The 12,500-nt window shown below is 39.5% G+C and overlaps 1 protein-coding gene across 2 annotated transcripts in view; it reads right to left on the minus strand.

The window, feature by feature from the left end:
• The window catches only part of LOC132863464 (inositol polyphosphate 5-phosphatase K), a 25,301-nt gene that overhangs the window by 10,970 nt on the left and 1,831 nt on the right, over positions 1 to 12,500 (minus strand). For both annotated transcript variants that reach the window (XM_060896279.1, XM_060896281.1), the window contains exons 2-7: positions 7,470 to 8,114; positions 4,374 to 4,481; positions 3,987 to 4,095; positions 3,237 to 3,353; positions 422 to 597; positions 1 to 3 (exon numbers count right to left, since the gene is read on the minus strand). The exon at positions 1 to 3 is cut by the window's left edge and continues 109 nt beyond it. In XM_060896279.1, coding sequence (XP_060752262.1) covers positions 1 to 3; positions 422 to 597; positions 3,237 to 3,353; positions 3,987 to 4,095; positions 4,374 to 4,481; positions 7,470 to 8,110 — 1,154 coding nt within the window. In that variant the 5' untranslated portion in view covers positions 8,111 to 8,114. The remainder of the gene's footprint in view (positions 4 to 421; positions 598 to 3,236; positions 3,354 to 3,986; positions 4,096 to 4,373; positions 4,482 to 7,469; positions 8,115 to 12,500) is intronic.

Here is a 12,500-nt window from a genome sequence, read left to right on the forward strand (position 1 = left end):
ACACTGTGGAGTAAGAGAACACACATAATGAGCTTGATGTTAGACCTGGTTCTGGAGTCATAGCATCATTTTCCTCAAACAATTTTATTCAAGCTTTATAAATGTTTATGTAGTTAAAAAATGCTTACTGGTAGTTAACTGCAGCTGAAATATTCCATAATTTAAAATGTCAAACAATCATATAGGGTCAATCAAAATAAATTAAAAAATTGTGGCTATCATGTTGCTGTATTTATGTGAGCATTCTTTATTCTTTATTTTAACTTGTGCGTTTTTTTTAATTGTATTTCTTTTCTCAGATGAAAGCTATATATAACTCAGTGTGCATAAATTTAGTCACAGATTTTTAAAAGTGCTTTAAAAAAAAACAACAACCCTGAAATAACTTAAATATATTTGCTACACCCCTGGCTCCACCCACTCATGATCCAGCACGCCCACAGCGGCTCCGCCCTCGAACTGCTGCTGCTGCAGGATGCTTTCAAAGTCCTCAATGCGCTGCTCCAGGTTCCGCATGTGAGCCGGCAGATGGCAGTTTAGAAAGCACACGGGGTGACCGTACATCATCATCCTCACACTCACACCACCCTTATTTCCCTGGAGAAAGTAAGAGAGAGAGAGAGAGAGAGAGAGAGAGAGAGAGAGAGAGACAGAGAGCGAGAGAGAGACAGAGAGAGAGAGAGAGAGAGACAGAGAAAGAGAGAGAGACATAGAGAAAGACAGAGAGAGAGAAAGACATAGAGAGAGACAGACAGAGAGAGAGAGAGAGAGAGAGAGAGAGAGAGAATTATATTCACATTCACGGAGACAGATTCCTAATCAAATCAGAGCAATAATGTCTGGAGTGATTTATGTGAATTGATTATTTCAGAACAGTAAGAGATGAAAGCCTGTCATATGTTTTTGTCTTTTAAAATAAAATACACTTTAACTGAGATGTAGATGTTGATTTTTTTTTGCTGAGGACTTGTTGTTTGAAAGCGTGTTCGGGAATTGATCGGGAGTTGCTAAAATATATTAAGGTTTCACATTTCATGTAGATTTGTGGCAGATCCAGTTGCTGGTATTTATTAAGGAAAATTTAAAAAGAAGGAATAAAGTGGCTCAAAGCAAGACAGAGAACACAAACAACATGGTGTAATAGGTACACAAGGCTCGGCATAACCAAAGTGAAACATGACAACAAAGACTAAAGGCTTGACAATGAACCGCAAAGAAATCTGAACTTGGTTGTTAGGCACAAAGTTGTTTGTGAGTTTAATCTATGAGTGTGACTAGGTCATGTGATGTTCTAGGGCTCATCATTAGTGTAGTTCTTGTCACCATTTTGTGGCCAAAACAAGCATTGAAATGATTTTTTTTTCTCAGCAGAATGTCTCAACCTACAGACCTCTTTCTCTCCTTACAATCGTATCCATAACCCTGAAACTAATACTGCAGTCTTGATATCTTAAACTAAATGAGCTGCTGTATGGTAAGTAGTCTGTTTATTGTTGAAAATGTTCTCCAGCCCCGTTGAAATATGTCACTACTTTGCAGTGGCTGTGGAGGTGGATGATTCGTTCTGCTTCAAAAGTGGCACATTTCCCCTTCCCGAAGTACAAAATTCGTATTCAAAAATAAGCATTAACAGGGATTATTATGCATTAGCCTGTTAATAACCAGGAGCTGTGGGTTGTGTTGTGATGTGACGATCGGTGTGATGCAGCACTAATGGAGTGGAACAGGACAGAGGACAGCTGTATTCCCTCAGGGACATCAATCACACACCACTCACAGCCGTATAACAGTACTTTCAATCAGAATTCGGTTTCAAAGAAGGATTTTTTCATCCATCACACATTGGATCTTATTTCTTCTTGACAGATTATTGAATAATAGCCATCAGTTGATTGAGACCGTGTGGTCAAATAGTAACACTTGTCATATTGACGCAGACTTTTGAACCTGACAGAAAATGCTGAAAGTAATACGTCTGTCGTGCTCCTTGTTTGTTTTCACTCTCTGTTTAATACATTAGGTGGTTAACAATACTGCCTGTGTGTATAGACAAGCTGCTGTGACCTACTGCACACGGCTCAAAGGAGACTGCAGCACAACCTTGGAGGCATGACGACATTAATACACGAGCCCTGTGACGTCTATACACACACACAGATAAACAACCACGCTAACCTCTCTCTCTCTCTTGTTCTCTCTCTCTCTCTCTCTCTCTCTCTCTCTCTCTCTGGCTAGCATTGATCATCAAAGGTCCACCTAAACACCAGGGTCAAAGCCTCAAACATCAAACATATGAGTTAAGCAGAGCCACTACAATGATGTGGATACGAGATCTATAAGTTCTATCCTATCGCATAAATGACAAAAATGACCCATAAACGAGTGTCAAATTAAAAGGAAAAGCCTACATAAAGTGTGTTAGTGAAGTTTCAGGATATGATGATCTACCAGAGCAGCATCAATGCTCTTTAGTGCATATTCTACAAGTCTATGGGACTGTAGTAGAGCAGTAAATACAGATCATCCAAAATACTTTCTCTCAGCTAGAGTTTGTGGCTGTACTGTACTGATGGTGTTTTCTAAAACATCGCTCCAAAATCTCCCATTCATATACTTTGGATTGTGATACGATGAGTGTTATGGCATAAAAAGATGTTCAATCAGAAGAAATGTCTAATAAATTGCAATGTTGTCCGTAAGATGGCAGTTAGAACTAAACCATAGCGATAAAAAAGATAAAATTCCCCATGCAGCATAACAGAGCCACCGTTAGCAGATTTGTATAATGCAAAAATTTTATTTTTCGGATCCAACAATGTTTAAAAGCAGACGTTATTAGAAATAGCTGATCGGCTTGATATGAGAACTGTCCTGGACTAATATTGTATCTAATATGGATGTTAGATTGAAAGCCTGCTACAAAACCCAAGCAAAACTAAACACATTGATGCAATTTGCAAAAAAAAATTATGGATCGTTCACCCCACAGAATAGACTTTATGTGTGTTAGGTTAGCTTTAGCTTGCTTGATGATTCAGACTCTTGCATGAACACAACATCATCCTTGTGGTTGGTGAGGATGATGTTTACCCAACATTAGCCACGCCAAGTTTACACTGACAGCAGAAATTCTGTTGATGTACATAGATGATAGGAGATTGCGATATTGTTCCCACAAGACCAAAACTGAATGTAAATAAACTGTTATACAATGATGTCCATGTTTCGTGACTCACCCAGCAGCCACCGAGACCAGTTCGCGTGCTTTGGGTCTGAATCCCACGCAGGAACGGCAAGTGGCAAAACTTGGAGAAAACCAGCAGCAAAACACTGTGCATCCTCTGAGACGCCACCTACAGGCCAAAACAACAGCAGCACTCAGATCTTACAGATTATCAGTTGAGATCTGAGCAGAATTGACCACCAACATTGATCTAACACACCAGATAAATCATCTTAATACCTAGCATAGAAAGAAAGTTACGATCGTGCCAGGTTGCATGAAACACTAGCTGGACTGATTACTCACCTTTAGTACTTGCAATTTCATGTTATGTTAACAGTAATATTCAGTTCATTTGCAGATAGACAGAAAGTTTTATTGTCATTCTAACCTTATAAAACTTTCTTTTCTATATATATATATATATATATATATATATATAGAACGAAATTCTAATTCTAATTTATATTTCTTAAACATTTTTACGTAAGTATTTACTAATATAATGCCAAATCAGCATGGAAACTCTGCGGATGATAATTAACAGAAGGCAATGTCAATAAATAATCATTCATCATTAAACCCACACAAACTGTGTTTACTGCAGCGGCTTGGGAAAAAAAAAATCCAACAAATCAAGATTTCATGATTTGATTTCTCATTTTCTCTATTTAAAACAACAGATTCCGTGTTAGACAAAGTTCTCGAAATTGGGCTGAGACCTGACTTTACAGATTTTTTTTAGAAGCAGCATGTCACTGACCAGCACGTAACCGAAGCGGCCGAGCGTGTCCATACACAGCTCACTCCACTGATCTATGAAGAGTGCATCCTTCAGCCTCTTATTGATCATACAGTTCACTTCCTGTAGCCTGATTTAGGGGAAACAGAGAGATATGATGCGACAAGGACATCACAGCAATGACAAAGAGCAATTTCTCTCAGAGTCAACAAACTCTCAACCTGCATGACTTCACTACCCTGGAGAATTTCTTTCCAACCCTTAAGACTAATGCACCTGCTCCCACCAATTTAGAGCTGTTTAGAGTTAAGAACTGAGACAGGTTGCTGTTGGAAAGTCAATCAAATGTCTCCAGCTGCAGGTTTGGACACGTATCAAGACGTTGTAGGGAAAAACAAAGCACCTCACCCAACGATAAACATGTCGGTGCTCCCATCACTGACTCCTGGGCTGAACAACCCGCTGATGTCGTCAGGTGGCATCGCTGAACCGACGTTCCATGTGACAATGTGAACCCTACAAAACAAGAAAACAATGCTATTAAAGGAGGAACCATCTGAATAATGAGAAAAAGATGCCAATATCATGGAGAACATTACCACAAGTAAACCATGCCTTTAATGGAGTCCCACAAAATCTGTGTTTTTTAAACAGGAATCATGTCATTACTGAAAGAACCACACATTTAATGTGAGAAACACAAGATAACACATCAAGGAAAATAAATATGCAAGTAAAGGACTACATGATTATGGTAAATAATGAGAGAATCAAATGAGTAAGGGAAAAAACAGATTACCAATAAAAGATGCACGTCAGTGAGAATCAAAAACATCATTGGAGAACCACATTGTTAATTAGAGAACCATGCTGTTTATGGAGAACAACATCCTTAATTAGAGAACCATGCCATTAACTGGAGAACAACATCCTTAATTATAGAACGATGCCATTAACTGGAGAACAACGTCCTTAATTATAGAACGATGCCATTAACTGGAGAACAGTGCCATAGAAAATAGAGAAAAATAGAGAATAATGCCATTAAAGAACAACATCCTTAATTAGAGAACAACGCTGTTCATGGAGCGCCACACTGTTAATAGACATTAATCAGACAACAATGTCATTAATGGAGATCCATGACCTTTATCAGGGAGCAATGCCCTTAATGGTGAACCCGAGTGTTAACAAGAGAACAATGCCAGAGGAACACATCCTTAATTACAGAGCAATGCCATTAATAAAGAGCCTCACTGTTAATAGAGAACCACTCCATTTATTAGAGAACATTGAAATTAATGGAGAACCTTGCATATTTCACTTTTTCTATTTTTGCTACTTACTAGTTCAATGAAATTCTGTACATAATAAAAGTTTAGGTCATTTTTAATATTTAGCCACACTGAGAGAACATTAAATATGTAACAGGACCAATGTCTAATTGTTGTATTTCCACATTTATAATTCAATCCTTCTGAAATGCCAGAAAAACATTTATTTTAGTATAATCTCCAGAATTACCCGAGTACCAATTATGAAGGAAGTTTATGTTACCTTGCTGTCAACATGTAGTGTCTCTTTTTCCTACTTAATAATAAATGAGTAAATCAATAAAGGAATGAATATTTAATGAAAGAAGCGGGCCACTGGGGCCATTACGGCCCATCTGTCCTACAGCATGTTGTGTAAATAAATTAGGACAGTGCCCAGAAAACATTGATATGGCTATGGATCAAAATAAAGTCGTAGCACTGCACATATTAAAATCAATGGTGGCATCTGTAGACATACTAATGGGCTTTTAGTGGTATGTTTCCTTCAGTCACTAAAACATAACCACATATGTGTTCCTGTAACATTTGGCTATAACACTATATTGTAAACTGTTTTCTATGTACTAGTCTAAAAACCTGTCTGTAAATAACAGCGGTTCCGATAGCATCTAAGCGACGTGATCTCAGTTTGCTTACAGCTGAACTCTAGCGCAGTTCAACTGCAGTGAGAAAGCAATTCGACTCTAAATTGACCTGACTGCAGGATATGAACAAACATGCCATGTGTTTTGGGTTGCAGCATTTTTTTGGAAAATATGAGCTGAGAAACTGAGCCACGAGGCACAAACTGAGCCAAAGCACAGAGCTGTCTGTAGTGTTACAGAAATGCCATGTGATCTGGAGATTTAGACTAGCAATTAAAAAAGGATGGATTCTATAAATAGGAAATATTTTGCACAGGTGACTTTGCAATGATTTTTCCACATGCCTCAGGGTTTTTTGCTTTTTGTTATGTTTGTCCAGCTTGTCCAGGTTATTTTCCTTCCTTATATACCTTCATAAATACTTGATCAGTAAATGAGATTGAGATTGTCTAATTGCTTTTTCTATATTGATGATGTCTTAAAAACATGTGAGTAATGTTGCACTTCGAGTGGCCATTTAGAAACTATTCCCATCGTCCGGTTTAACTCATTCTGTGTTCTGGATGCTGGTATCTGGTCATACGACACTGGATTATCTAGTAGCATAGTACTGCTTACTACTGAAAATGTGTTGTCATGTTTTGTCAGCATGTGGCTGGCATAGCAGCTGAGGATTGTGTGGCACGAGGTGTTGTGTGATATCTGTGAGCAGGAACTTGGCCAGCGCGAGTTGCCGAGCTCATTCTGTCACTCACAGCCTGGAGACCATGACAAAGACACAGATCGGGGAAATCAGACAGTTTCTGCTCTAATTGTTTTACCCTTTGTGGAGTAGCAGACTCGAGGGAGACGGTGTCCCAGAACAGCCCAGTCCCAATCCTCAGTGGCTCCAATTAGGCTTAACATTTCCAAGTTAATGCTTGTGGTTTTTCTTTAGTAAAACATCTTCTGTCTTAGCCTGACAGTGAAGGAGGTGTGGCCTCTGTAGCTGTCAGTCACTGTCAAGGAGGTGTGGCATGTGCACCTGTAAGTCACATTAAAGGAGGTTGTCCCTCGGTCCAAGTTAAGGAGGCATGGCCTCAATACCAGCCAGTTTCACTAAAGGAAGTAAGGCTTATGTATTTGACAGTCCGAATGAAGAAGGCATCCGGTGATAGAGTCACACTATGTGCCTGTCAGATCCACTGAAGGAGACGTGGCCTCTGTATCTGTCTGTTCCAGTGAATGTGGCGTGTCCTCCCACTTCTCCAGTCTCATAATAAATTACATCATATTATTTTCTATTGAATCAGCTTTAATTTTTCTGATCATATTGGATCACTGCTTGCTTTATATTTTTCTTTCATACACTGGATGGTCCATTGTGTCCCGTGATGTTCAGTGCATCACCTCAAAATGAGAGATGAATGATGCACACTATTAATCTTTAGTAGGACCGATGCTTCACCTTCAAGGAGAAAAGCTGCTGTATAATTGTATAATATAAACTATGCCAACACTTTCACAGGCACAACAGAAAAGCTGAGTGAAAGCTGTTCAAATACTGTAATATATATATGAGTTGTGAAGAGAGGAGTTCTCACCTGAAATCTCCATCATCGTTGGTGGACTTCTTGTGTGGAGCTTTTTCTGCAGTGCCAGGACTTATGATGATCGGCTCTGGAGTTTGGCTCTGGAGATTAGGTTGAGGAATAAGGATAGACTGAGTGTTTATGTTTGGTTTTGGGAGAAAACCAGAGGTTACAGAAGGACTAGGGAAAGTTAATGAGTTAGGCTTGGTGCTGGGGCTCAGCTGGGTCTGAATTGGACAAAGCGGGTTATTTGGACTGAGCTGAGCATCTTTGACTGGATTGAGTTGAGTATTTTGTGAGCTCTGTGGGCTGCGGCGTCCTTGTAGTGGCTCTGTAGGGGATTGAGATGTAGAGCTTGTCGCTAAAATAGCAGGAGGGTCCACAGTTCTGGGGGATTTTACCCCCGATCTGGCAGTGGGCCTAGGTCGGCTGATGCTAACAGAGCCGGACACTAAAGAGGTGGACACTGGGCCTCCACATTCCTGCAGGGATGCATCTGATGTCTTGGCAGTGCTGAGTGCTGGAGGGTTTAATGTCTTTGTGGTGGGGCAAACTGAAGCTGGAGGAGGCAGGGTGGGAACTGAAGATGAGCTAAGATTTCCCGTAGATGGCATCAGGAATGCAGCGCTTTGCCCAGGCTGTGCTGGATCCATCAACCTTCAGAAAGTGAACAGACAAAAATCCTTTGATTAACCATAAAATAAAATAAGGAGGTTAAAAAACCCAGGGAGACATGCCACATATAAACAGCTAGGTGACATAAAAACAAAAAGCTTTTGAAACAATCTAGAAGTTACTTAGTTCAATAGCCATGTTAGCGTGGGGTTACAGTATATCTGATGTCTGACTACACATGAGGACAGTGTGGCAATGCAAGCAACATTGTTTACACACTTACCTGCATATAATTAATCCACTCATCAGTGCCTTAATTTCCCAAGCTTGTTATGCTGACTTGTAAATTAAAGCAATTTCATGCTATCTATTCAGGGACACATAGCTGCCACTGTGGAGCAACTACATGCTTACCATTACATTTCTCTTTAAAACTTACTGCAATTGCTGTTAGTTTGCCAGCAAACTGTTATGTACACAGGAACACAATAAACACAGCAAATCTGGCAGCATATGTGCATTTAAATTACTTATCAAAGACATGACATATTCTTAGTAAGAGAGCAAGAGCTAAACTGGTAAAATATGTTTAGCATGATGTTAGCATGTCAGATTGTGCTAATTAATGAATTGACAGAAAAATGCAGGTTCCCGATTATAAAGTTTCATCATTTTATTGGACCAAAAATGTGTCTATTCCTAGTTCAAGCTGAGAAGCTAATAAACAAAGGTCAAATATGCATCAGTGTAAGAAAAAGCAGAAATGGTGAGCAGGTGTGAAAAGTGTGAAGGGTGAAATGAGGGCGAGCTGAGTTAGTATGCTCTTCACACCTCCTCCTCCCTCTATCTGATGCTGTCTGCAGGACTGTGTGTGTGCGTATGTGTAAGAAAAAGAAAGAGAGACAGAGAGAGAGAGAGAGAGAAAGAGAGACTGGGTTTTGGCTTTCATGTCCCGTCTCTGTCCTGCAAGGACGTCAGAGCTGACATCAGGCTTTCAAACTATCGCTCAGTGAGGATCATCTTCCTCTCTGCAGATGACAGACACTCCCTCGTTCCCACCCTCCCTCATCTATCCTGCTCCACTTTCACGTTGCCTGGCAACAACATCCATGGCCCAACAACCTCTGATGGAATTTTGCAATCCCATAATTCCTCATTACAGACTGCACACTTTTTTGTTGCCTAGCATTGACCGAGAGATGCTCGTTAAAAGGTCTGATTTAACTGATTTAAACAGTAACCCAAAAACCCTTTTAAAAAGCTTCACTATAATTCCTGAATGTAATTTACTCCACAGTGGATTTGATCAGAGTCCAGAAAAGTGTCAGAGTGTATCTGAGATAAAGCCTTGCGCTGGCACCATCTGCTCGGCGTTCACCAGATCGGCGAGTTTGCGCAGTGGTGTCTTGGGACAGATCTTCACAAACAGACCGAGTGAGATCACATGCACTGCAGTGTTTGATGAGAAAGAAAATGGTGTGAAGTCAAGTGTGGAAGACATCGCAGTGCTGTTCATTCTCTCCAGTAAAGAGAAATAAAAAGGCAACTAACAACATATTGCTGTATAATGCTATGGCAGCATACAGTTATATGAATAATATGAAATATTATTCATACATAAGATATGACACACGGTATTAATTAATAATAATAATATGTATTTAAAACCCTCTGACAACATAAATACATAAATTCAGTAATAATAGTAATGTCTCTCAACCTGATCTGAAATTCAAATTCAGTTCAAACCATGATGCCAATGTCACACACAGTGTGTTATAAATGTTAAACATTCAGTTTTGCTAAATATACATGTGGTCGTACTAATGGCAGTAAATTATCTAGCCGACTGTACAAGTGCTATGTACATGCACTTATGTATTAAAGAGCTGGATATGATATTCTCAATCTGCACTCCTGTGTTTTACGCGATGCTTGAGACCAAATCGGTCTTTCACACAAACTAACGCTGCAAATTCTACATTCTGCTTATAACTTTTAATCAAATTTAACGATAAATGTTCACCCTGGTCTCAGGGTCACCCCTGTTTCTCTGCTAAACACAATGGCTCCATTGCCACTTCCCTGATTAAAATAATAATAATAATAATTACAATAATAATAATAATAAATGAACTCAATAACTCAACATTCTTGATATTTTCATGCTTTTGTGCGTCTGTGATTCCAAAGACTGGACTTAGGCTCCAATCTAAAACTGTTAATATTGTTTTGCTCCCAAATAATTTGCATTTGGTGTTCAATAAATGTTGGTTAGCACCGAAGAAAATAAACATGCAGTTTTATGTAATCCTGTCAATAAGAGATTAAGAGTAGTAATTTATGCAAATGTTATAGATATACACCATAATCAGCAGATAGTAGGAAAAAACATAGCTGTTGTTACTAATCACATGAATTTCTCTACATTATTTGACAGACGGCTCATACGATCAGAGACTAGCTACAGAAAGTGGAGACTCTTCACTGATGTTTTTAAATTTCCTCTTTAACACTGTGGCAAGCTTAGAGAACTGACAACATGGTTGGCGTTATACAACCGAAGGTTAGTGGACCATATCTACTTGCTGAACATCTAGTTCCAGATTTAATAACCTCTGCTTTCTGGAAAGGCTTTGCACTAGAGTTTGTAGTGTGGCTGTGGTGATTTGCCAGTGCTGGCTTCAATTTGTCTTATTTATAGCCGTAGATTAAACGTCCCATATCACATACTTTATGCACAATTCTACTCCATTCAGAAGGATAAACAGTGAGAGAACCTAGTAAATGTACAAATATTATCTTTTAATTCAAAATCATTGCTTATACTAAATTGAATGCAAATCCAATTATGTTATAAAATCTGGTGAGTTTGTCGTATTAAACTGACTGATTTTCTTATACTGTGGCATGTTAGTGTAGCCGGTGTTAGTGTTGCACCAGTGACCTTATGCTGCTGATAGTCTTATAGGTATCCAGGTCAAATCAAGATCAAGCTCAAGCTTCATTCACACGCAGTGATTAGGTTGTTTTGTAGAAGAAGGAATTACTTTTTGTCAAACTTTATGCATACATACTCTTGGTCAAGTCCATGACCACTTTATGTGAGACCAACACTCAAGATAAGCCCAAGTCTATACCACAAAAAACATGTCCAGAAGTGACAAGTCACTAAATCCTCACTTAAGAGCACTGACTAAAGCCACTTATCATTTCTGGCACAACACCTGCACGTGTAAAATATACATACTAAACCAGCAAAATATGTAGCCTTAATGGAACCACAAGAAACAGTACAGTCTGGTACCTTTATTTTGATATTTCTAATATTTACGGAGGGGGGTCACGGTGGCTTAGTGGTTAGCACGTTCGCCTCACACCTCCAGGGTTGTGGGTTCGATTCCCGCCTCCGCCTTGTGTGTGTGGAGTTTGCATGTTCTCCCCGTGCCTCGGGGGTTTCCCCCGGGTACTCCGGTTTCCTCCCCCGGTCCAAAGACATGCATGGTAGGTTGATTGGAATCTGGAAATCTGATCTGGAAAATTGTCCGTAGTGTGTGATTGCGTGAGTGAATGAGAGAGTGACTGCTGGTTGGCACTCCGTCCAGGGTGTATCCTGCCTTGATGCCCGATGACGCCTGAGGCTCCCCGTGACCCGAGGTAGTTCGGATAAGCGGTAGAAGATGAATGAATGAATGAATATTTACAGACATTTATGTTGCTCACTTTGTGATGATGCTGTGCCCTACCCAGTAACACTGTACAACACAAAATGTCCACCCTAAACATATTTGTGCCTTCTTTACATCCGCAGTAGATTTACTTTCTCACTTGGCTAGTTGGAAAACCGCAGCACTTTCTGATTGCTCTTTGCTGTTAGGTATGTTTTTTTTAATATATATTAAACAACCAACTAATTGTCAACAGACAGGGAAACAACACCTGCTTTATCTGTCAGATTATAACCACCGTACTGTTTTATGCAATTATTCCCACACACAATAAATTCACAGCCCATATTTCATCCACATCACTCATCACTGAGAGTTGTTTACTGTCTCTCCTGCATGAGATGTAATCAGCTGGACAAGACCGAATCCAAAAGCTCAAGCTGCTGGCTTCATTTGTACCATCAGAATGAGAAACAACATCAACAGCAATTGGCTTCAGTTTAATGACATCTCTATTTGCATTGCGAGTTGTTGCTATGGCAGCAATGAAGTGAGGAAAGTTTAAGGCCAAAATACACTCACTGTGAACTTCATAAAAACATGGAACCCACGTTAACCATCAAAGACTGAATGCTTTTGCTCAGTTATTTCTGGACAACATGTTGTAAGATGAATAACTGTGCACTAAGACAAGAAGGTATATAACCAACATTAGCACAGTTTGTAAACGCAGGTTTCAGCGTGAATAAACGTCCAGACA

This window comes from Tachysurus vachellii, chromosome 20 (genome assembly GCF_030014155.1).
Source record: "Tachysurus vachellii isolate PV-2020 chromosome 20, HZAU_Pvac_v1, whole genome shotgun sequence".
In the NCBI taxonomy this organism is placed as follows: domain Eukaryota; kingdom Metazoa; phylum Chordata; class Actinopteri; order Siluriformes; family Bagridae; genus Tachysurus; species Tachysurus vachellii.